Genomic DNA, 22681 nt, shown 5'->3' with positions numbered 1-22681 from the left:
AGAAAAATAATCAAATGTATAATTAGCTGGCAGAGAGTCACAAGATCATAAATCAACAATCTCCTTTAAGATAAAAAAAGGAGCACTTTTGCTTGGATAAAAATGAGCCATGCCTTATAGCAGATTTCCAGTGTAATCATGTAAGAGGGAACGGTATTTTTAAAAAATTTTTTTCTCCTGACTTTTATTCCTTTTTGTTCTGAAGCTATAAACAGCAAATATAACCATCTGAAAGACAGACCTGAGGCAATTCTGCTGATTGTCTGGTTTTCTCATTCAGTGGAAATGTGGTGTACTCCTCTTTTAAAGAGAGCCACAGCTATTGAAGAGAGTGCTGGATGTTGGATCAGTTAGCTTGGAATTCTTTTTTAACTTTTCCTTGTTCCACTGAGTGACCCTGAGCAAGTCACTTGTCTCCAGCCCCGTGCACCCTCTGTAACATGCAATCAGCACACAGCACCAGGTTCCTGGAATTGACAACATGTTCAGAGGCCTCTTACCAGCGTGCTGCCGTCAGTCCAACGGAAGTCATGCTCAAACATCTTGTCATTGAGGCCTATCCACTGATAATCATGACCCACGCCTAAAGATGGGAAAAAAACACACATATTTGTACTACTTTTCCCATATATGGATGAAAATATATCAAAGAAAATTATTTTCAGAGTGAATCATGCATCCTCTTTTCTGGCTGGATTTTTTTTTTTTTTAGATGCTCAAAAAATCTCTCCTAATTTATCTTTTGTTATTCTGCCCAATGTGCTTGAAACTAAAAAGCTAATTTGCAGACATTGTGAAACATTAAAATATCAGACATAGACAACAATTTCCCTAGCAGTTTCCTATAATTAAATACTTTTTCATCCTTATGAGAGAGATTTTCCATTCTCCATTTACTTTTTTGTTAAGAGATGACATTGGCAAAAATTCAGTGACCCAATAAAATGTGCCAGATCTTCCCCGTGCTACCCTCATTTTGGAAGCCACATGTTTCTTCTCAAAACATTTTAAAAAGTGAACACCTAGTCCAGACAGACAGTTCTGCAAAATTATCTTCAAACATTTTTTATTTTACTATGAGATGAGTCACTGGCAAGGATATCATGCAATAAAGTTAAATGAACCTCAACCCAGATTATAAATTAACAATCAAACTTCTAAAAGATAGTACATATTTAATAGGACATCAAATGATGCTTCAGGAGCAACACATTTCTACATATTACTACATAAATACTAGTTCCTCTCCTTTTTGCTGTAGTTTAAGGAATTATTAAACAGCTCTGGTATTAAGTTTCATTAGCTTTCAGTCTCCACCTAGTCATGTTCTCAGTATTTAGCTCACTTTCTATGGTCTAAAATAATTAGAAACTTAAATGAGAACCGATATGCCCAGAGGGTAAGATTAGGATGCTATTCATTCAATTTTAATTTCCAGGATAAAAATAACTGAAAGCAACTTTCTCTTTAACTTTAGACAACACATGCAAATATCAAAATTTTACCATAGCTATGGTAAAAATTATATTGAATCATAAGAAATGGCTGTTTTTGAAAGCCAAAAACGCTCAAATAGCAATTTCTTACGATTCAAGCACGCTGTTTCACCAATTACTGCTGGCAGACTAAGCAATGCTTTCCTATATTATAGCTGAATGTTTTGCAAAGTGGGGGATTCACATCGGTAAGATAATTTTAAGTAGATCATAGATGAGGGATTTAATAAATTGAATCAGCACTGAGAAAGTGATGAAAATGAGTGACGTTTCAGGAAACCCATGTCTATGTGGTACATACGGTTCACAAACATTTGTTCTTCATGAGACAGGATGCTTGTGAGATGGGCGCCCTGCAGACGACATTCCCGTTCAGCTGCATCCCATGTGCGTCGATGGGCGAAGTATTTGTAGCACTGCCCTTGGAATTTGTGCCAGCCGTAGTCACACGTCTCAGTGTCTGGGAAGAAACAAGTCAGGAGCTTATTACAGTCACCTACGTCATTCAAACTTGGCTTCCCAGTCCGAGTGCTAATAGGATACCCAAGCCAATATCTATGCAATGTCCCTGAAGTAACTGATTCATAAAACTTGGTCACAATGACAAAGAAATGATTTTCAAGCCAGCCCAACTGATTCGTGTGAAATGGGTGGCTGTACATCTTGGGACTGAAAAAGGCAGTATCTAACAGCAACTTCCTTGATTAAAGCCAGAGAAAACTGGAAGAGGGGCCTGCCAAAATTTCTTAAGCTGCAGTGTCTGTTGACTTACTTGTGAAGCAACTGGGGCTAATTCCTTACCAACACAGCTTTCCTGAGAGAATCATTCAAGTGATAAGATAAGAATTCGGCCAACAGGATTATGAATGCTCTATTTGCATAACAACTTTGAAGGTTCTAGAGGTAGTCCTTTCCCACTTCCCAAAGGGAGATCTGGGAGGTCACCAGCTCTTGTCAAGTAAGATTTACAAAGAAAAAAAAAAAAACCCTTCATGAATAGATACCTTCTGGGATATAGCTAGAACTGTATGCCTGCTTCCCAAAAAGAGAGGGAAAATAGGTAACTCCCAGTGCAAATGAAATAACCTAAGTTATTTAACTTACCACCCCTCCATTCTATCCAGCCATATATGTATATGTTTATGTACACGTGTGTGCGTGTTTCTCTTTTTCTCTTTTGCCATAAGCACACCATAACTGGTATTCCAGTGGGTTGAAAACATTGTTCAAATATATCTGAATTTTAGATTGGAAGTAAGCTTCAGATCCCCTTCCTAGATTGCCAGTTTTGGTGTATTTTCAAAAGAAAGCAGCCTTGCTCATAGCACTGTATGGTGCTCATTGGCAATCCTCCGTCAGACTCACTCATCCATAGGTGGGGTTACACCGTATGTTAAATAATGATCAGTAAAAATAATTCTATCACAAGATATATCTCACAAATATATTGAAGTAGTTACATGAAAAAACTATCAAAACTTCAAAGTCTATAGAATTTCAGGCACCAAGAAAATCTTCCAGATTACCTAATAAGTACCCCTCTTTCCTAATTTTACTGATTGATGAAAAAAACACAACCCTATTAGATTAAAAAAAGAATGCATGTTTTATAGGTTAGATTTGGTGGCCAAATTAAAACTCAAATCGTCTCCTTTCACTCCTTTTACTTCTTTTCCTGTAATTGTGGGAAAGTACACATTCTGAGAGATTTAATTTTTTCCTGGCTGCAGTGATTTAGACCATAATCATGCAACAGATGCAGTTTATCTCTGAGAGCAGTCTTTATTTCAGTTTAGTCTATCAGGCCTGTTGTTTAGTTTCAGCCAGCTGACTAATTGTTACGAATGATGTGCACTGGAAGTTTCAAGTTTTATTAAAGCATTCGAGACCACCAAATCTCACAGGAAAGGACTCAAGACACAGCTAGACAGTTTGGTACAAAAGTAGCACTTTAGTGCCCCCCAAATGAAGCAAATTTTGGCTACTTGAATATAGGATTTTTCCTTTTGGGAAGCTCACCTGGAAAAATTTAGAAATCGGGTTGGAAGGGTGGGGAGGACACAGATCTTCATATATGAGGGGGTTAGTTTATAGGGGAGGAGAATTGGAAAAATTTTTAGAACACTCTTATTGCCAAAGTCAATAATGTAATATTGTGATAGCATAGCTTTCTTTAACTTTGGAAATTATCATTTAAGACACACAGCATAAACTTCTAGAGGTTCCCAACTTCTTGAATAATAAATCAGAAAAAAATTTTTCTATATACTGTTTCTTAACTGCTTTTAACCCAAATGGTTTTCGTTTTAGTCTTTAGTCTTTAAAATAGGTTATTATTAAGTATTTAAACAAGAAAACCCAGATAATCATAAAATTTAGATGCATGACCACATCATTGCTACAATGCCTTTCTCAGTTAGCAGGTGCATATACTCATATTAGAGCACAGGTCTAAAAATAGGGGCAGTTAAAACCAAGCTGGAAGAATTTATTTATCTGTACTATCTAAATCATAGCTTTCCAATGATTATAAATATATGTGCAAATACCATGTAAAGTGGCTTTTTATGTTTAAAAAAGCCAAATATCCACATATAACACTTAATTTTTATTATTCATGAATTCAACAAATATGTAATGAAGAATCACATGTCAAACAGCATCTTCCAGGATGCGATTCTGATAGAAGATATCAGAAATAGTCTATTTTTCCAAACCTTCCTAAATATAATGTGAAACTCATTTCATTTATTAAAAGGCAACTCTTTTGGACGACATTTTCTTAAAAATCATTCAACATATGGAAAGATATCTTATGCTTTAAAACTACTGTAGTGAGTAGGTTCCAATACAAAAAGTCCTGGATTTGCAGTGTGCACAATTCCTGTTCATGACCATAGAAGATGAAACTACCACTCTTAAACAATTTCACTAAAATCCTATTCTCTTTATGCTGTACAGGTAATGTAAACACCTCTGATATGAAACTGGTATGTCTTAAGAAATTGTCCACCCTTCCACACTTTTCACTGGCAATGTGTAGCATTGATTTGGGGGCAGTTTGTACATACAGAACTGTCTCTCTCCTGTTTCAATAGCCCTTTCTAGATTTTATATCTGTTAACATTCCCTGAAATGTTCCCCCTATTTCAGAGTTACTGAGATTTGGGAAGTTGCTAGTGCAGAGAACAGAAAAGGTCAGCTGAAGAAACAATGATACAACCATCACCTAACTTTGGATAGAAAACTGGTTAGACAACAATGCTACTGTTAATGAAGAAAACATTTGTTCTTAAGCAACCTGAAAAGAAGAGAAAAAAGTCTTTTAGTATCCTAGCAATAAATCACAGGAACACAGCTGCATTGGGTAAACAGACCGGGATAGATGTTTCTCAGCAAATAATGTGGATGAAAGTTAAACTTGCTTGAAAATAAAATAGAATGTACCTAAAAGTTAGGTGGTACCAGAAATGAAAGAAACAAGTTAAAAATTTTGCTTTTCAATATGCTGCTTTTTAAAAGAGAAGAAAAAGTAATTGGTCCCAAAGTCCCTTCTAAAAATATGTTTTCAATCAATCCTCCAGATATACATATAAATAAAATATTTATCTTTGAGGGTTACTTTAGAAGCATGAAGACATTGAGATAAACTTGGGCTTTAGAGTTAAGCCACTTAGGTTCACTTTTCCCACTCTCTGATGCAGCTGTGTTACCTCGAATACATCACTCTTCATCTCTGAGCCTTAATTTCTAGCCTATTTAATGCACAGGAATACTGTGCCAACCAAATGAAATAATGTACCTGGACACATTTGTTAAACTATAAAGTATTAAACAAATAGTATTTTTTAGTCTCTTTTTAATCTCTGCCAAGAGTTATGCTAAGTCACCAAGATCAGGAACTTTGTTTCGTTCACAGCTCTATCTCCAGTGCCCAGAAAAGTGTCTGGAAGAAAGTAGGTGCTCAATAAGTACATGTTGAACAAATGATTTTTTTGAATCACCTCTTGTACTTGGAACTAAGGGAAGGCAGAAACATTTTAAGATATTGGCATGTTTCAAGTGTCTCATCCTTTTGTTTTCTTCAACAAATGACGTCTTTCTTACTATATTACTTTAAGAAGAGGATCTTGCTTGGTCTATTTTCATATTTAAAATCTAAAACAGACTCACCCTATGCAATTAAAAGGAAAAAGAAAAATACAACACCTAAAAATGTAGCCATCACCCATCCACTTGCAATGGCAATTCAATACATGCCCCTTCTAACTTTCTTTTCATGGTAGTGACGTTCAGATTAACTCCACAAAGCAGAATGTGGGGTCCAGACCAATGTATCTGAGTGTCTAATGCATTTTCATTTTGTCTGGTGGGATAGAAGTTTGGCACTGAGCACTTTTATCAAAGCCAAACCACTGTATGACTTTAAGTAGAGGAAATCGACATTCCGAAGCTGAGTGTGCTGAGCATGCAATCTGTTTCTGATTGATGGACTAAGAAATGTTACCATTAACCACCTAAAATACACTCTCAGGTTGGCCATAAAATGCAAATTACAGGGATCATGAGATTCAAGCCATCATGAACATAGGCTTTTCTTTCATTCAGAAAAAGTAGATACTTCTTTAGTAGGAAAATTTTCTGGTGAGTAGATTCATAACATCTTTTACATAGTATGTGCCACACCACGGCTAATGTATTCTAACAACTATATCAACTCATTCTCCAGATATGATTGACTGTGAAAAAAAGCCCATTGAGTCTCAAGTGCTTAGGATGAGAAAGTAAAGACAACTAACATTGAATTCAATACCCCTTGGTACACAAGCCACACTGAGGTCAATTCCTAGTTTGTCCCTAGGAAGAATACATACAACAATATTCCTTTTGTTGACTAGATGTCTTTAAATTCAGCTCAGTGTGCCAGTCTGCAATTCCAATCTATTAGCAACATAACCACAGTTAAGTCAATACTATTTTTCAAATGTTTTGAGCTATCCATGAATAAGGAAACCTAATATAGTTAGGTAACCTGTGAATTTCCTGTATAGGAAAGAACATGTGGGAAGTCCAAAATTGCTAAAAACATCAGTAATATCCATCATACAAACGTTGCAATAGCTCTTACCTTGTTCACAAAGTGCACCAACATAGCTTGGAAGGCAGAGGCATCTGAACGTGTTAAAACCATCAATGCATGTGGCTCCATTCCGACAGGGATTAGAGTGACATTCATCAAAATCTGAAACAAAATTGTAAAAGCCCACAAAAATACTTTCAAAAATAGATCAAAAAATTCTATTTAGTGTGAGGTTACCAGATATGATATGGGATGGCCAGTTAAATTTGAATTTTAGATTTTAAAATGTCTAATTTTTTAACATAAGTATGTCCCATGCTATATTTAGGGCAAACTTATACTAAAATCTTGTTTATCTGAAATTCAAATATAACTAGCTGTCCTGTATTTTTATTTGCTAAAGCTGGTAACTCTAAGAAAAATTCAAAGATATTCAGAGTAGGGTCATTGTCGCCATTGCTACTAGATAAATCACATGAGCCTTAAAACTGATGAAGAATCCCCCAAGCCTCCCACCTCCAATCCTGGCTCATGCTCTGATTACCCGTATGTGAAATACTCAAAATACCTAACTGGCCTCACTGTTGCTGGGCCTTTTCATCTCCAATATATCCTTCACTCTGCTGTCACCTTTTTTAGACACAATCATGACAATTTTACTCTTTTGCTTCCAAACATTCCATGGATCCCAATACCCAAGGCAGTGGTCTTCAAAGTGTGGTCCCTGGACCAGCAGCATCAGCATTGCCTAAGAATGTTAAAAATCCACACTTCCAGTCCCACCCTAGGCCTACTGAATGAGATACTTGGGGGTGGGGACAACAATCTGTGTTTTACCAAGCCCTCTAGACAATTCTGATGCATGCTACAATCTCAGAAGCACTTTACGAGAGTATGAAGTGAATTTATTCAGTACCTTGACTTCAGGACCTCCCCATACTGTCAGGACCTTTTAGACCCAACCTGCTTTCTGGAATTCTCTCCCAATAAGTCTCCCTTCTCCAAACTCATAAGTAGGCGTACTTGGATACTTGCAGTCACTCAACCACATTCTGTACTTTGTGGTTTCTGTGCTTTTGTTTGTTGTGTCCATGTCTCCCTCCAGCACCTCTCAAATCCTCCTCAACTTTAAGATACACATCAAACGTATCTTTCTACACAGACCTCCATGGTCTCCTCTGATGAAATTAATGACTTTATTCCCACAGCATCTTGCAATTGCACTAAAAATTTAATGTTTATATTAAATGAAAAGAATATTTTAAAAAATGAATATACAAAGCTAGTTAAATTTCCAAGAGTCATATAACGTATGCTTACCTAAAGAAATGGTCTTAGCAATGGTACAATACAAAAATAGTACCAAACATTTTTATGGTGCTTGCTAAGTGCCGGACACTATTCTAAGAGCTTCACATATATTAACCCATTAAATCATTTTAATTGATTTTAATATAAAATAGAATGGGGGCCCAATAGATGCTTTTATACATATAAATTTGATATTTAAGATGTAATTATTCCCTAAATGTTATCGATTGCTATCTTTATACTCCCAATAATTAGCATACAAGTAGAGCTTGCTAACTCTGTTGATTTTTTTTAAAGACAAGTATTCTTTTAATTTGAATGTTGGGATTTTATCCCAATATTTCTGTGTAATTTAAAGTGTTATTGGTGGGCTCTCTTTGCTTAATCACTGTAAGCAAACCTTCAGGGTACCTCTAAAGGGAACACCTGAACAATATATTCCATCATTCTTTTCTCAGAGGTGAAGTCTATATTTAGCCAAATCAAAACTAGGGCTTTTTTTTTTTCTTTATAGTAAAGGATGCCTACATGAGAATATAGGAGTAAAAGGAACTGATTTAGTAAAGAATCAATTATATTCTTTGGAACCAAAAGAGAGGAGGGGCACAGCAATCACACAACTCCTTGAGATGGAGGCAGGTTGGGTTGGCTGCTGAGAGAGTCAGAGAAGGATCTTTCTCATTCCACATCAGAGAAAGTTAGCTGCAAGCGTTAAGAACTAAACTCTCTAATTTTTATCTTTTTCCTAATTTTTAAATATACTTTTCTAAAATATTTTGTGTACTTAAATTGATTATTATTGATATGCAAATTCTGGGGGTAGATTAACACCTTTTGTTAATATTTATGCATCTTTACATTTGTAAAGTCTATTTATAAAAACCACAAAAAGACAAAGCTGACCTCAGTAAGCCTCACTGAGTCTTGGATATATTAACAAAATTCAGTGAACATCTGTCCCCATTTTTCAGACCCTAATGAATTACTCTCAGATTTTAATTTCATTTAACATATAATTTATCTACGCATGGGTTTCTCTGAAATCTCTGATTGATTCAACAACATAATTTCTCCCCCAATATATCTTCTATAAACAAAGTGCATTCTTTCAGTCAAGAGCATCTTACCAAGTTCACAGCGGTCTCCACTGTATCCTGGGACACAGGTACATACATACGAAGTTTCAGTAGGGTAACAGGTGCCTCCATGAAGGCACGGGTTCGTTTTGCAACGATCAAGTCCTACCAGTTCAGGGAAAGTAAGAAAGTAATTAGCCTCTAAGGTTTCAGTGTATTTTAGCATAAAATGCCACGTATTACTATCACAATATAAGCTTTACCATAGCAATTTACTACATATAAAAATTAATATTAACTTTACTCTCTGGAGTGTTTCTTGGCATTATAACTAATTGTTACAAATTGCATCTATTCATTTCTGGGATTCAATTAAGATTATTCTTTAATGACATTTTTTGTACTGTATCTGGCAACTATTATATTCTACTGCAGATTTAGTTGGCATGATAATGGCAATTGATTTTAGTCAAAAATGATTACACATATGTGCACAGTGAATGGAAAATGTATTCTTTTAAACGGGGTTAGTTCATGTGAAATGGCTGGATACACAGAACATGCATTCTTTTTAGCAGGTTGGCTTGTTATCATCATTGGAATTATTATTGCCTTTTACCACTTAATGCTCAGAAACTGTTTTTCTTCGAAAGTGTGCACTGAAGTCTCTTCTGCTACATTAATATGCTTTTTCCAAAAACACGTTCCAAATGTACTCCTTTAAACTATACTTGAAGAAAAGCAACACATGGATTAAACTCTACTGTATAAAAACAAACCCCAATACAAAAACCTCACCTAAAATGAAGCCCCAAGTTTTTATTACAATTTTCTTCTTAAAACACAAATAAAAGCAACATTCCTAGGAGATAAATGTAAAGGCCAAAGACAAATTTATGAGGACAAACAGTTTAAAATATATTTTCTAAATGCAAGTACTTTTATACCATTTGAAACATATATTTTATATGGCAGTATTGCTTGGATGACTATTTTCATTCATAGTTTATATTTATTCTTTGCATATTATTTCAGAATTGCTTAAGTTTCAAAATGTTCAAGGATCCAAATAAGAGTTGAAATTTTTACAAAATAATTGAAATAGAATAGATTACATGTGGGATACAACCATATTATTAAGATCTTGAACTCTGAAACCCTGAAATAATTGCAGATGACAGTAAGATGTCTAACATTAACTTAAGGAATATCAGGACAAACAAGGTGCTGCTCTAGATGATAAATGAGCCTTTCTCACAAGGGAAAATCAAACTCAAACTTTCTGAGTGTTAAGTAAATTCTGGACAACTAGAAAACTTGATAGATACACGTCCTCATGTTTGAGGTTCGTATTAAAGTGAGGTTAATTCTGATGCAAACACCAACTTCTCCAAAAACTACCCCAATTTATCTAGGACACTTTCTCCTGCAGTTCCAGAAATATTTGACGTCTCCCTAGCAATGTTAGCTTTCTGAATTTGAAAGTACACTGCCCAATGACAAGGCTGCAGTCAACAACCAACATATCTACATGTTGCCCTCTGTGCAGAATCAAAATGAGACTTATATGAAAGTGCTTTGCAAGACTATGATGCGCCACACAAAGGTGAAGTACTGTTATCGTTCCCACCAGACACTAGACACCATGCTGAGACCTTGAGACAAGGACTTAGTGAGTGGATCTTTCTGTGAACTTGAAGTCATTCCAATTAGGGGAAAAGTTTTGTTTTTATGAATTTTATTCTTCTCTAAAAAGTTAGTACTAAGCTCTGAAAGTTGAATCTGCAACACATAGACCAGGTAATCCCATATGAGCTGCTGTTTACTGAATTAAGCTAAAGTGACAATTTGTTTTGTAATGAAGACGCAAACTCCAATTCGTGGTAAATATTGTGGACTGGACAACTGGTACACATTTCTCACTCATTTGTCAAACTTAATTTTCTCTATATGTACATAGTTATTACCAATTATTTCTGTATCATATTTTCAAAAGCCGAAAGTATATTTCAACTGAATTACAAAACAATAAACATTGGCCAGATTACTAGGTTATTGTTTACAGATTAAATATAGAGTGACAACAAAAAAATCCAATGTCAACCACCTTTGATCAATTTTATTCACAAAATATTTCAAGCCGTTTATAAAACGTTGCACTTTCTGACTATTTTACTCTTTCTGAAGCACATCAAAACAAAGCATTCGTGGCACAAGAGATAGTATTGATATGATCAGAAGAATAGTTTTAACAATAGCCATGATATAAAACATACTAATTAAAATAAAACATTTTTAATCAAGACGGCCGTTAGAGGACTGATTTTTTTCCGCATCTAGCAGCTAGGTGGTAATGTCTTTCACTGATATTGTTATATAAATAATAACATCACAAGAAAACACGATTAAAGCCAACTTCTCAACATTCTCAGGCTAGACTAAGAGTAAAATAAATTCTGTTTTATCAGAATGTGAGCTGATCTGGGTTCAAATCCCACTTTTGCCAGGATGTGGCTATGCAACCTTGGGCCAGTTATTGAACCTCTCTGAATCTCCATGTCTTACCCTTTCATATAGGGCCAATAATATATGCTTTTTTTTAGCCTTTTTGTGAAGATCAGATGAGATGGTCTACATGAAGCAGTATCAAATTCATGCTTTCTGTACATTCAATAAATAAATAAATAACTTCTCTCAACAAGTAGTATGCAAATATAATAAGTGAATACCCACTATGGCTAGGCACTGTATTAGAAGCATTATGTAGACTGTCTTAAGCAAGGAAATTACATAAAAGTATGAATGGATAATTGATATTGTATAAACTGTGAAATATTTACTAGAGCTATTTATTATTCTTAAATGTTAAAGGCCTGACAGATTTTGATATTGCCACAATAGCACCCATCAATGGGAGAGTTTTTAAAAAATAGGACATTTTTTTTCCTGTTTTTAAAATAAAGACATATAACTATGAGACTTATGACAAAGCAATACTCTAGTTGTAAGTAAAAATAAATCAAATTTGTATACCAGTAACAATTGCAATTTTTCTGTGTTCCAATTGTATGTTATTACCCAGAAAAATATAAAGTATTTTTGTATATACCCTAAAGCTCAGAAGTAATCTATACCTACTTTCATTTCATTTCATGATGGACTCAATGCTGTGGCCTGGCCTGCTGGTATGTGACCAATATAAAAATCTCCATTGATTTAACATCACAATAAAAATTATATACATATATATGTTAGGACCAAAGGACTGTTTCCAGATTTGGAAACAGATTTATCAATGTGGTGGACTTACCTGGTAAATAGATTGCTGTGCCTTCCACTGACTCTTCATTAATGCCAATCAGGAAATCAGTTTCATTAGAAGTTTCCAGATGGGAAAATGGTGGTGTTGCAAGCTCAGTATTTAATTCCACGGTGCTTACTGTTGCCTGATTATTGGAATCAAGAATTCTCGCTGATACTTGCTGATCTGCTGATGCTGCTGTGGAATCTTCCACTCTGATAAAAGCTGTTTGTGTTTCAGGGTAGATTTCCAGAAAAGAAGAAGGAATGGCGGGCTCTTCAGAAGTCTCTGGGCTGGGCTGAGGCACCACACCTGCCTCAACCCCATAAGGAGCAGAAGCAGAAGTAGCATGTGGCCACTGTGTAGCACCTTCTACGTTAATTTCATTGGCAGCTGTAATAACAGTTCCAGCCTCAGGTGTTGGTATTTTAACACTGGGAACCACCATGATTGTTTCTCCAGAAAGTTGACCATTGGTTTTGTTTTGGAAATCTTGTAGAATCTCAGTTCCTTCCTCAGCAATTAATTCTGTGGGAGAAGCTTCTGTTTCTTTTAATAATTTAGGTTTACTTTCATCTTCTGAAAGTGCTAATTTTGTGTCAGGAGATAAGGATGGAGGCTCAGTTATGTGAAAGTATTCTTCACTTGATGGTTTGAAAGTTGCTTCAATATTTGCATGAATTTCCTTAAAAGAATACTCTGGGGACATCTGAGATGAGCCAGCATCTATATGTGGCAGAGTACTTGGCTGGGGTACCTCTGTGTGTTCAGAGGCTCCACTGCCTATGTAGGTAGTGAGTGGAGATGATGATGTCTGAGAAGACAACTTTGCAAATGCTGACACTGCTGAGGTTGTATCAGTGTAATATGGGGAACTGGATCCTTCCATCACATTAGGTGCTTCTGTTAGACTCTGAGTCACAAGGTGGATAGTACTGATACTTACATAGGGAGTATGATCTATCAATGTCTCCTCAGCTCCTGAAGAGAATTCTGGCTGAAAAGAAGGACCTGCATATTTCTTTTCTTCATACTCCTCCTTCGTCCTCTCCAAATGGCCTAATGTTGATATTATTTCACTTTGGTCTGCAATAGCTTGACCATCAGACAAAGTGCTTGATTCAAAGATGTCATCCAAGGCTTTTGCTTCAATTTTTGGTTCTTCAATCTCTGGATTCTCTGTGGCAGACTTACTAGGAATGGGCAGGGATGTTGCTGTGGGAAGTAAAATATCTATTTCTGCTTCCTTGTCAGGAACAGGGATCCCAGTTGTGAAGTTAAAGCCCGTGTGATCTAATTGGCTTCTATCTTCAGAAGTCATTGATTCATTATGTGTTGCCTGAGTGTAGCTGGCCAGAAGAGGATCACCAGAACCCTCAAATGTTTCCTCAGTTAAAGAAAGGTTAACAGATGCCCCATACTTCTCTTGAACTTGAGTGCTTTCATCATTACCGCCATGTGATCCTGATGATATCTCTGGATCTATGTCTGTGTGCATCCCAAGGATGTCTTCATATACAGGTTTAGTGTGATCAATATCTATGATGGTATTTTTATCTGATGTCAACACAGGTAGAGTTTCAAGGACAGTTCTCTCTGTAATTGTCAATATTAAATCCTTGTCCTCTTTGTCCAGATCTATAATAATATTTTCGGTGGGTTTTCTTCTGCTGGGTTTTAAGGTAGAATCCTCAAGTCCCCTGAAATGGTCTTGAACACTACCTGTGGTAGCATCTGTGGACTTCTCATATGACATTGTATTTGACAGTGTGCTAGTTGGATCAGGGGAGCTTTCATTCTGCTCTGAATGAAGACGCAGAACCACTGGAACTGTTGGGAATTCATCAGCAGTAACAGCTTTAGCACTTGGCACCTCAGGATGTTTTTCCAGGGATCTGTCAGAAACAAATGTGGTGCTTCCTTGTCTGGTTGCCTGAGTAGTTCCAGAAGTGTGAACTGAATCAACAATAGCCAATTCTCCAGATCCTTCTCCAGAATGTTCATAAAATAAGTCAGTTGGCTTTGGAGCTGAGGTAACAAATTCTTTGGCCATGTCAAGACCATAAGTTCTACCCAGAAAAATAGTGGAAGAGGTTGCTGTTTCTTTAATTTCTGCTGTGGAAGAATTCTTGTTAGAGTCTCGTTCAGTTATAGTTTGTGGTCTACTAGTCCGGTTTTCTTCTGCCCACCCGAGAGTCTGATTTTGAGGATGTCTGGTGTCTATAGAGAAAGGGAGAGGTGTCACAGTGGGTCTTTCTGCTCCAATGTCACTTGAAATCTCTATTAAGGTTGTGCTGGATACTGCCTCACTACTTTCAGAGCTGTTATCTGTTTTGAAAATGAGTGGTTTAACTTCGTTTGCCACATTTTCCATTCTCTCATAATCTCCAGTTTTATCACTTAAACTGCTTGTTTCTAAATTTTCCCCTTGAGAAGTCTGGGGATATAATGTGTTAATGATTTGTTCCATTTCAGTAAAATTCACTGACACTGTAGGTAGAGTAGGCAAAACGTCTTCTCCTGATCCCAGTCCAGAGAATAAGAGGTCAGTATAGGACTCTTTAATTGTTGGTCTCGTAACTTTTGGAAAGAGTTTTATACTTTCTTCCTCTTTGATTGATGAATCAGTGACTATACTTTCAGCTGATAGAGACTCAGTCACTAAGGCAGTAGCTAAGAAAAAACGTGGTGTTCCCGTAGCTTCGGGGAGAGAAGTATATGATTCCAAGCCTTTTGCATCTGGATCTGGAGTAGACATGTTAACTAAGGAAATGCCTTCCTCCTTCATTTCCTTATCAGTACTGTAAGTTTCCTTTGTTGTTAGTATAGAATAATCTGTGGTTTGGCGTTCAGTTTCAGTAAACGTTTCTGAATCAAAAATTGTTTGCTCTGGTGCAAGAGAGCTTTGGGGGGATTCAAAAGACTTTTCTTCTTGAATCGTTCCCTCTGATGCTGTTTCACTTTCAATTTCTTGTCTTACAGTGTTGACTTCTTGCCTTGACCATAATTTGAGTGGCTCCATAGTTTGAGGAAAGTTCATTGAAATTGTGTCATTGACCTTTACTTCCCCCTTTTCTATTGGAAAGACAGTACTTTCAGCTTCTACTGTTGGCAAAATGGTGGATCTTTTATCAGCTTCACTGATAGCATCCACTTCTCCCAATCCTTGGTCAATAAATGGGGAATCTCTACCAGAAAACTCCACAGCATTGGGGAGCACTGGGCCAACAGAGCTGCCTACTGTGACCAGTTGCTCTCCTGAGCCCTCAGCTGAGGCTATGAACTCTTCCCAAGGGAAGGCTGAAGTGCTTATCAAGGTGCTACTGGGTCCCTCCGAGTCAGAGGTGCCACTGACATGAACTGAAGTAGGTATCACAGATGGTGAAATCTGGGCATCCTTAAATACTGCATCCCCGGAGCCTTCCATTATCACTATTTCTTCTTTTGTGATGGGATAAGACACTGTTGAATATTCTCTAAAGTCACCGCTGAAATCTTCCCCCAGAGGAAAACCTGTAGAAAAGCCCCTTATTTCTGCCCCATGATTTGGTTTTCCTGATACCTCTGAAACCAATTTTTCCTTGGATGTTTGACTTATAATTTCATCAACTTCTCTGTCTATTACAGTACTCAAAACTAGTCGTGTTGGCTCAGAGGAGAATGTTTTTTCCACATGGGGAGACAAAGTGCCAGCTGTTTCCTTTTTGGTTGGAATTTCAGACTCTGTATTTAATGAAAATGAAGACAGAGTGGTGGTTTCTGGGACAGCAGCAGCTTCTCCAGAGCCCTGCTCCATAAAGAGAGAGACAGGGCTAGCTGGGAGAGTGGTCAGCCCCTCCTGCACCCCAGGTTGGCTGCTACTGCTGTGCTCCGTGGTCTGTGCCCCCAAATCTTCTAAAACATTTCCTTCTGTAAAGACAGGGGTAGAACTTGTCATTTCTCTTTCAGACTGCGTGGGTGTTGTCAAGGACATAAAAGTCTTCCCGGTAGCTGAATCACTAGATGTAGCTACATCAAAACTTTCTAATTCAGAGGATAAAATGAATTGATCTGATCCCTGTGTAGGTGAATGTACCTCAACTGCAGAAGCTGTACCTGTAGGTCCTTCTTCCTCCTCTTTTCTTTCCTTTCCCTCAAAAGATGTACTGAAAACCCACTTGGAAGTGTCTGATTCACTTACGAGATTGGTAGGCACCACTTCTGCAGAAGGTTGTTCAGAAACTGAATAAATGGTAGTCGCAGGAATCTCAAAAGGGTTTTCTGTGATAATGACCTTGCTGGTATCTAAAGTAATGACTGTATCTGTAGTATTTCTCTGTGATAAATCTGTTACCATGGTGAACATTTTATCTTTATATTCTTCTACTTCTCCAGAGCCTTCTGGAACTGGAACTGAAGAACTTCCTGAGACCTCTACGATTTGTCTAGGGGTTATTTCTATCCAGCTTTCATGGGTAGATAATGGGTCATTAGGCTGTGGCTTTCCTAGTAGGGTAACTGATCCTTCCTCTGAAACGTGTGCTGACATAGAACTTGGAACTATAGTGGAAGTATCCATGATAGAAGTACTTTTTTCTGCCACTTCACCAAATGTTACATCTGTGGCCCCTGAAAATACTATTTTCTGAGATTCTTGGTCAATGGTATCCTCTCCTGAAGACTCTTCAGGAAACAAAGGGACAGCTTCAGTATGCTCATGCACCTGATTGCCAAGTTCAGGACCTCTTTCTGTGACTAATTCTACCCCCTCTGTTGCTTCTGCCTCATGGAATGGGGCTGTGGGGGAAACATCAGGCTCACCACCTGAAAAACGTTCTGATGTTTCAGGGTAAGTCTCAGGCTTCCACGTAATTTCAAGAGATTCAGTTGTTTCTTTAGAATCACTAGGTTGCACAGCAGTAGATAATTCTGTTTTGACAATTATAAATTGATTGGTGTCACTTTCAGAGCTGTCTGAGAAATTTTGAGAAGGTGCAACACTTTCAAACTGGCCACGCCTAGCTTCTGCAGCTTCTGGGTCCTTGGGCACAGTGGTAATGAGATGCTTCCCATTGATGTACTGCACGGAGGGGGTGGTCGTGACGTCAGTAGCATTTGCACACTCTTCATCATCTTCTTCATCTTCTTCACTGTGGTATATATTTATTTCAATAATATCAGGTAAGCCAGGTAAAATTTCATCAATTAGATCGTGCACTGGGTCTGTTTCTTCACTACAAGGTTCATCTTCTTTAGATTCTGAATCTATTGGATGACCAATTACACTCAAATCACTCATTCGACCTGAAAAAAACAGAGTTTTCACAATACTTAAATGGAAGATTTAACAGTGTATGACAGAAGAAATCGATAGCAAGGCTGGTCACACTCACACACACAAAGAAGGATGCAAATCTTTTCACAGTAAGTGCAATCACCCTTCTACACATAGTTCTCAGTCTTCAAGTTTGTGGCTTTTACATTAACAATAAGAAAAACAAATCTGATTTAAGATTATAGAAACAGGTTATGAAAACTCTTCAACATGTTTAAGAAAACCACAAGGCCTTTAAAGTGAAGCAAAGAATCACATAGACATTGTAATCTTCAAACGCAGAAATTCATCTTTGTGTGAACTGCAAAAAAATAAAAAATTAGGACCATTTCATATAGAACCGATTTAAAAATGAAAACTCAACACCATTTCATATAGAATCAATTACGTCTTCTATATGTTCTATATGAATGCTTTTTTCTGTATGTTCTATATGAATATAGAAAAAGTAATTGATTACTGTCCTTTATGTGAGGGAATAGACATCTTCTATTCAAAAAGAAAATGAGAAGAGATTCCTTCTGCTGTCTTTATAATCTGTCCTAGAGAAGACTGGTTTATAGAAAAGTAAAAGAGAGGTTTATTTACAGCCTTTCACAACACAATGACAACCTCTACCTACTGTACGTCCCATACACAAGAGCAGGAAGCCCTGAATGGGAGAGTTCTGGTGGGGACAGCTCACCGAAAGGACCAGGGAGAGGCTTCCACACCTTTGTACCTTTATCCTTCCTGAGATGTAGCCTGGATTAGGTCAATTTTAGTTCCTGTTATTAAGATTTTCTCCAAAGGAAGTGCAAAAGTCACATACAAATATTCTTTCTAGCACATTTCAAATAGTATATATCATCACAACATTCCCTAGGTTGTAAATTGCCATACGGCACCAAACACTAAGCCCAGTTGACTTTTCTGCTAACAGAAACACATCAGCAAAACTTTGTCTCAGGCGGTAGGAAAGAGGAAGTTGTGAGGCTTCACCTCCATCTTGGTGGCATTCAATTGTCCCAGGAAAGGGTCGTGCCACTACGGCTGCTCTGCTTCCAGTGACAGGCAATGCCAAAAGGTGCCTGTGGATGCGCTGACCCATACAGAAGGCAAAGGATTACATAACGCCTCACCATCTTGCCCAAAGACATAATATTGCAGAATTAATTTTCAGACTAGCCACAATTCATGCCACACATTCATAGGCGGACCCTGAGAAGTGTATAGGAGAAACAATTATGACGGAGCCAACCCTGCCCCACAAGCTCCCCCATCATCTATAGGGGGAGAAATCAGCTTTCTCCTAGATTGTTCATGTTGCAAGAAGCCACTCCCTTCCTCATATGGAGATATCAACATCTAGCATTTACTGTTGAATCAGAAAAGAAAAAATCCCATTGAGGAAGAATCAGTATCATTTGTATTCTAGTTTATTATGCGTCAACATAAATATAGAAGTATATAAACTATCAATACAAAGTCTACAGAAGTTCCTTAATTGTTTTTAGATTTAAAAAACCAGACCACAAGATTTTATGTAATCAGAAGACATATACTATACATTTATATCATTGGTTCTAACAAAAACAAGAAAGAAAACTCTTCTTTGTATCCCACCATATCCTCACTAAATTATCTCACTAAAATACTTTTGTGTAGGGCTGAGTTATTCTTACCTTATGTCCTTCCTACTGAATCCTTACACATTACAGTTCACTTCTTATATCTCCATTCCATTCAACCCTATACATTCAGCTTTTCAACTATATAAGCTAAGGTATATGAGTATTCAAATGAATGAGAAAATATTTCTATTATACAGAGAAGTGAGATCAATACTATATAACTTTATGTAACTCTAGTGTATCATATAAACATAAAATAATTACACATTATTTCTGGCACAGCTTTGACAGCTATTACCAATTGCCAAGTTCAAGGAAATGATTAAATGCCTTGCCTTTTAAAAAATATAATTAAAAAAAAATTTTGTTCAATATTAGGTCACTAAAGTTGTTACTCTGACCTTATAGTGCCCATGATGTATGTTTTAAAAGGGGACACAATAAAATCTTCAGATAATAACATCCTCTTAATATACAGTTTTCACTGAAGGTAGGTTTTGTGCTATGAAAAAAGAATGTGAAAAGAATATTTAAAGCTATATCAGAGAATACATCAAATGCCTTTATACAAATGAATCTCTTGAAATATCATATCAATAATATTACCTAACCACCAATTCAAGTAGCCTCTCAGTGCTAATACTATTTGAGTAATTCAAAATTAGTTAAATTAATCCAGACTCAAATTACTCTGTACAACTTCATGAAATTTAACTGGAGTTTCAAAAATGTACCCATCTTAAACTGCTCATACTATCATTTTATATGCAATCCTTTTATTTAATTAGCCTTAAATAAAACTAGAATTCAATATTAAGAAATATTACAAACAAGTTCACTAAATTCCTATATTTAGTGAATAGTATCTTTCATTAAAATATATAAAAATATTTAAATAAGAAACATGTGTCAGTATCAAGCATATAAAGAATCCCTACCAGATTTTGTAACTTTTTATAAATAATAGAGTAAAACCTAGCCATTCAGCCAGAATTCTCCAGATAAACAAAAGGGTAAATAAGAAAATAAATGCTCAGTATTGTATATTTATGAACTCCTGGCCAAGAATAGGGTAAAAACACCCATTGTTATTATATATTTGTCTGGGCTTCTAGATAAATTCCTTACTTTCAAAAAATAAGACTGATATAAATATATTCCATGATCTTCTTAATGAGTAATTACACACAGAGGTTCTGTCAAGTATAATGTTGGTAGCTCTAAAAAAGTGGGGTAGAGAAAAGCAGAGAGAGAAGAGGCTAATGTATGTCGATGCCTCACATGTCAACACGGCAAGAAACTCATAGGTAGTCATGAATACACATTGAAATATTTTTTCTGGGGAAAAAAAAACAGAAGAACTCTAATTGTAAATTAGCAATTAATATAATTTAGTTAACAATCAACTCATATTAAGTCTACTTAATTCTATTTAATTAAAGACCATAAGACCGTATCATTCACTTAATAGTCTCTGATTTTAGCTCCAATGAACCAAGTATAATATTCTTTTAGTCTGTATTCCACTTGGATGACAAACTCTAACACTTCCTATTGCTCATAAATCTTTAAGGACTTCCTTAGCATTTTAGATCATCATATCAGAATATTTCACCAAAATAGGCAACTGTTAGATGCAGTATATTCCATTTTCTAACCTAAATAAATATTAAGAAATTTCAATCACAACAACAAAAAACATAGCAGAGACAGAAACTTTGCATATATTTCCCAAACACAGCACTGCTTCATACTGGCTTGTGCACACAAAATTAAATTTACTTCCACAACCATGCAAGCCACCCTAACTATACTAACTCTCCAGGAGCCAAATGATTAGGCAAAATTTACTGAGTACCTATTATGTATCATATCCTAGGGCAGATACTCACAAACCAACTTTATAGAGACCTAAGTATACCTTCCAGTCTCTCCCTGCACCTCTCCCTCTCTCTCTGAAACAAATGCTCTTGCTAATGAATTAGAAAACTGGCTTTGCTAAACTCTTTTCTCCCTATTTTAAAGGAAGTGTACGTATTTCAAATGTACCAAGCATAGAATTTAGACTAGGAGTCCTTCCTCCACCCAGCTCCCAAGTATCTGATCTAGCCTGCCTTCAAAATGGTAGAAAACAAAGACATATTAAGCAGTTTCACCCTATGTTTCTCATTGTATCACGAAGCTGGCAATGACCAAATAACTACCAGCACATCATAATAAATTGATAGAGAAGAAAATTTATATATATGTAAATAAGATAACATACTCATTTGAGAAGTATTATAAAAATTTTCTTTTTTTAAAACAAATTTTATTGTGTATATTTGAGGTTCACAACATGATGTTATAGAACCATATAGATGGTAAAATGGTTACTATAGTGAAGCAAATTAACATATTATGTCTTTTTTGTTATAAGAGCAGCTGAAATGTACTTATTTAACAAAAATCCCTAATATAATGCCATTTTATTAACTATAGTCCTCATGTTATACATAAGATCTCTCAAAAAAATTTCTACTAAGTGGGAATTCTCAAATAAAACAAAGATGCAAAACGAGAGTTGAAATCATTTTGTTTTCTTTTTATGAAAGAAATAGTCTCACAATTAAGCAACTAACATTACTGTTTAAATAAGTTGTGTCACCTTCCAAATGGTTTCATTGGATTTCTTAATATGGGTTTGAAGGAGGGAGAAATGCTAATTACCTAGGGCTTTGAAGTTAAATTTTTCTGCCAACAGATTCTCTGCATATCAATCTACATTTTATTCTGTTAGTATAGCTTGCTTGTTCCCATACTTTTAACATTTTATGGGTGGAGAACAGATGGGGGTATGAAACTTATCTACTATGTATAGATAGGTAAATTCTTTCCTGCCAGGTCACCCTAATTCCTGTCACTAACCCCTTACATCTCACCAAATTTTACTTGCTCCTTTTTGTTTATTCACCCTCTGAAATTACCTCTTAATCTTCCTTTCCTGTCTCCACCCCCACCCACCACATACGTTATTAGAGAATTACAACAGCTATAATTATTGCAACAAAAAAGTTCCTTTGTAACGTGGGGGGACACCTGTGCAATTGTGAAAGAAAGTATCTCATTCCGAAATGATGATCTGCTGTAGTGGGAACAGAACAACCAAATAGACTCACTGACATTCCAAGATCTTAGATGAACAAGTCCTTATAAAAGACTTCTCTATTCTAGAATTTTACGCTAAGGGTAATATAACTTTTATTTGGATTTCAAGAGTCAAACCACAGAACTATACCGAGTGTATGTATAATCTTTTCTATGTTTATATGAATGTATTTTAACAGCTTGACGTGAATATACCAGTACCCTGGTTAATAGGTTTTTTTAATGGCATTTCACACAAAGCTGTATTGCTAGCTGACCTCAAATTATTCACCAAGTATTTTTAAGTACTTCGTGGCAAAGTTTTGTAGACACAGCACAAGTCTTCCAGTCATACTGTTACCAG

At 36.3% G+C, this 22681-nt stretch overlaps 1 protein-coding gene across 4 annotated transcripts in view; it reads right to left on the bottom strand.

Moving 5' to 3' along the window:
- The window catches only part of VCAN (versican), a 100747-nt gene that overhangs the window by 22574 nt on the left and 55492 nt on the right, over positions 1-22681 (bottom strand). For 2 of the 4 annotated variants that reach the window (XM_069491892.1, XM_069491893.1), the window contains 5 exons: positions 12274-17547; positions 9015-9128; positions 6625-6738; positions 1798-1956; positions 501-583 (listed from right to left, as the gene is read on the bottom strand). In XM_069491892.1, coding sequence (XP_069347993.1) covers positions 501-583; positions 1798-1956; positions 6625-6738; positions 9015-9128; positions 12274-17547 — 5744 coding nt within the window. The remainder of the gene's footprint in view (positions 1-500; positions 584-1797; positions 1957-6624; positions 6739-9014; positions 9129-12273; positions 17548-22681) is intronic. The other 2 variants (XM_069491894.1, XM_069491895.1) reach the window with 1 other exon arrangement.

Source organism: Eulemur rufifrons, chromosome 17 (genome assembly GCF_041146395.1).
Source record: "Eulemur rufifrons isolate Redbay chromosome 17, OSU_ERuf_1, whole genome shotgun sequence".
NCBI classification, from domain to species: domain Eukaryota; kingdom Metazoa; phylum Chordata; class Mammalia; order Primates; family Lemuridae; genus Eulemur; species Eulemur rufifrons.
This window is presented reverse-complemented; position numbering and strand designations above follow the sequence as displayed.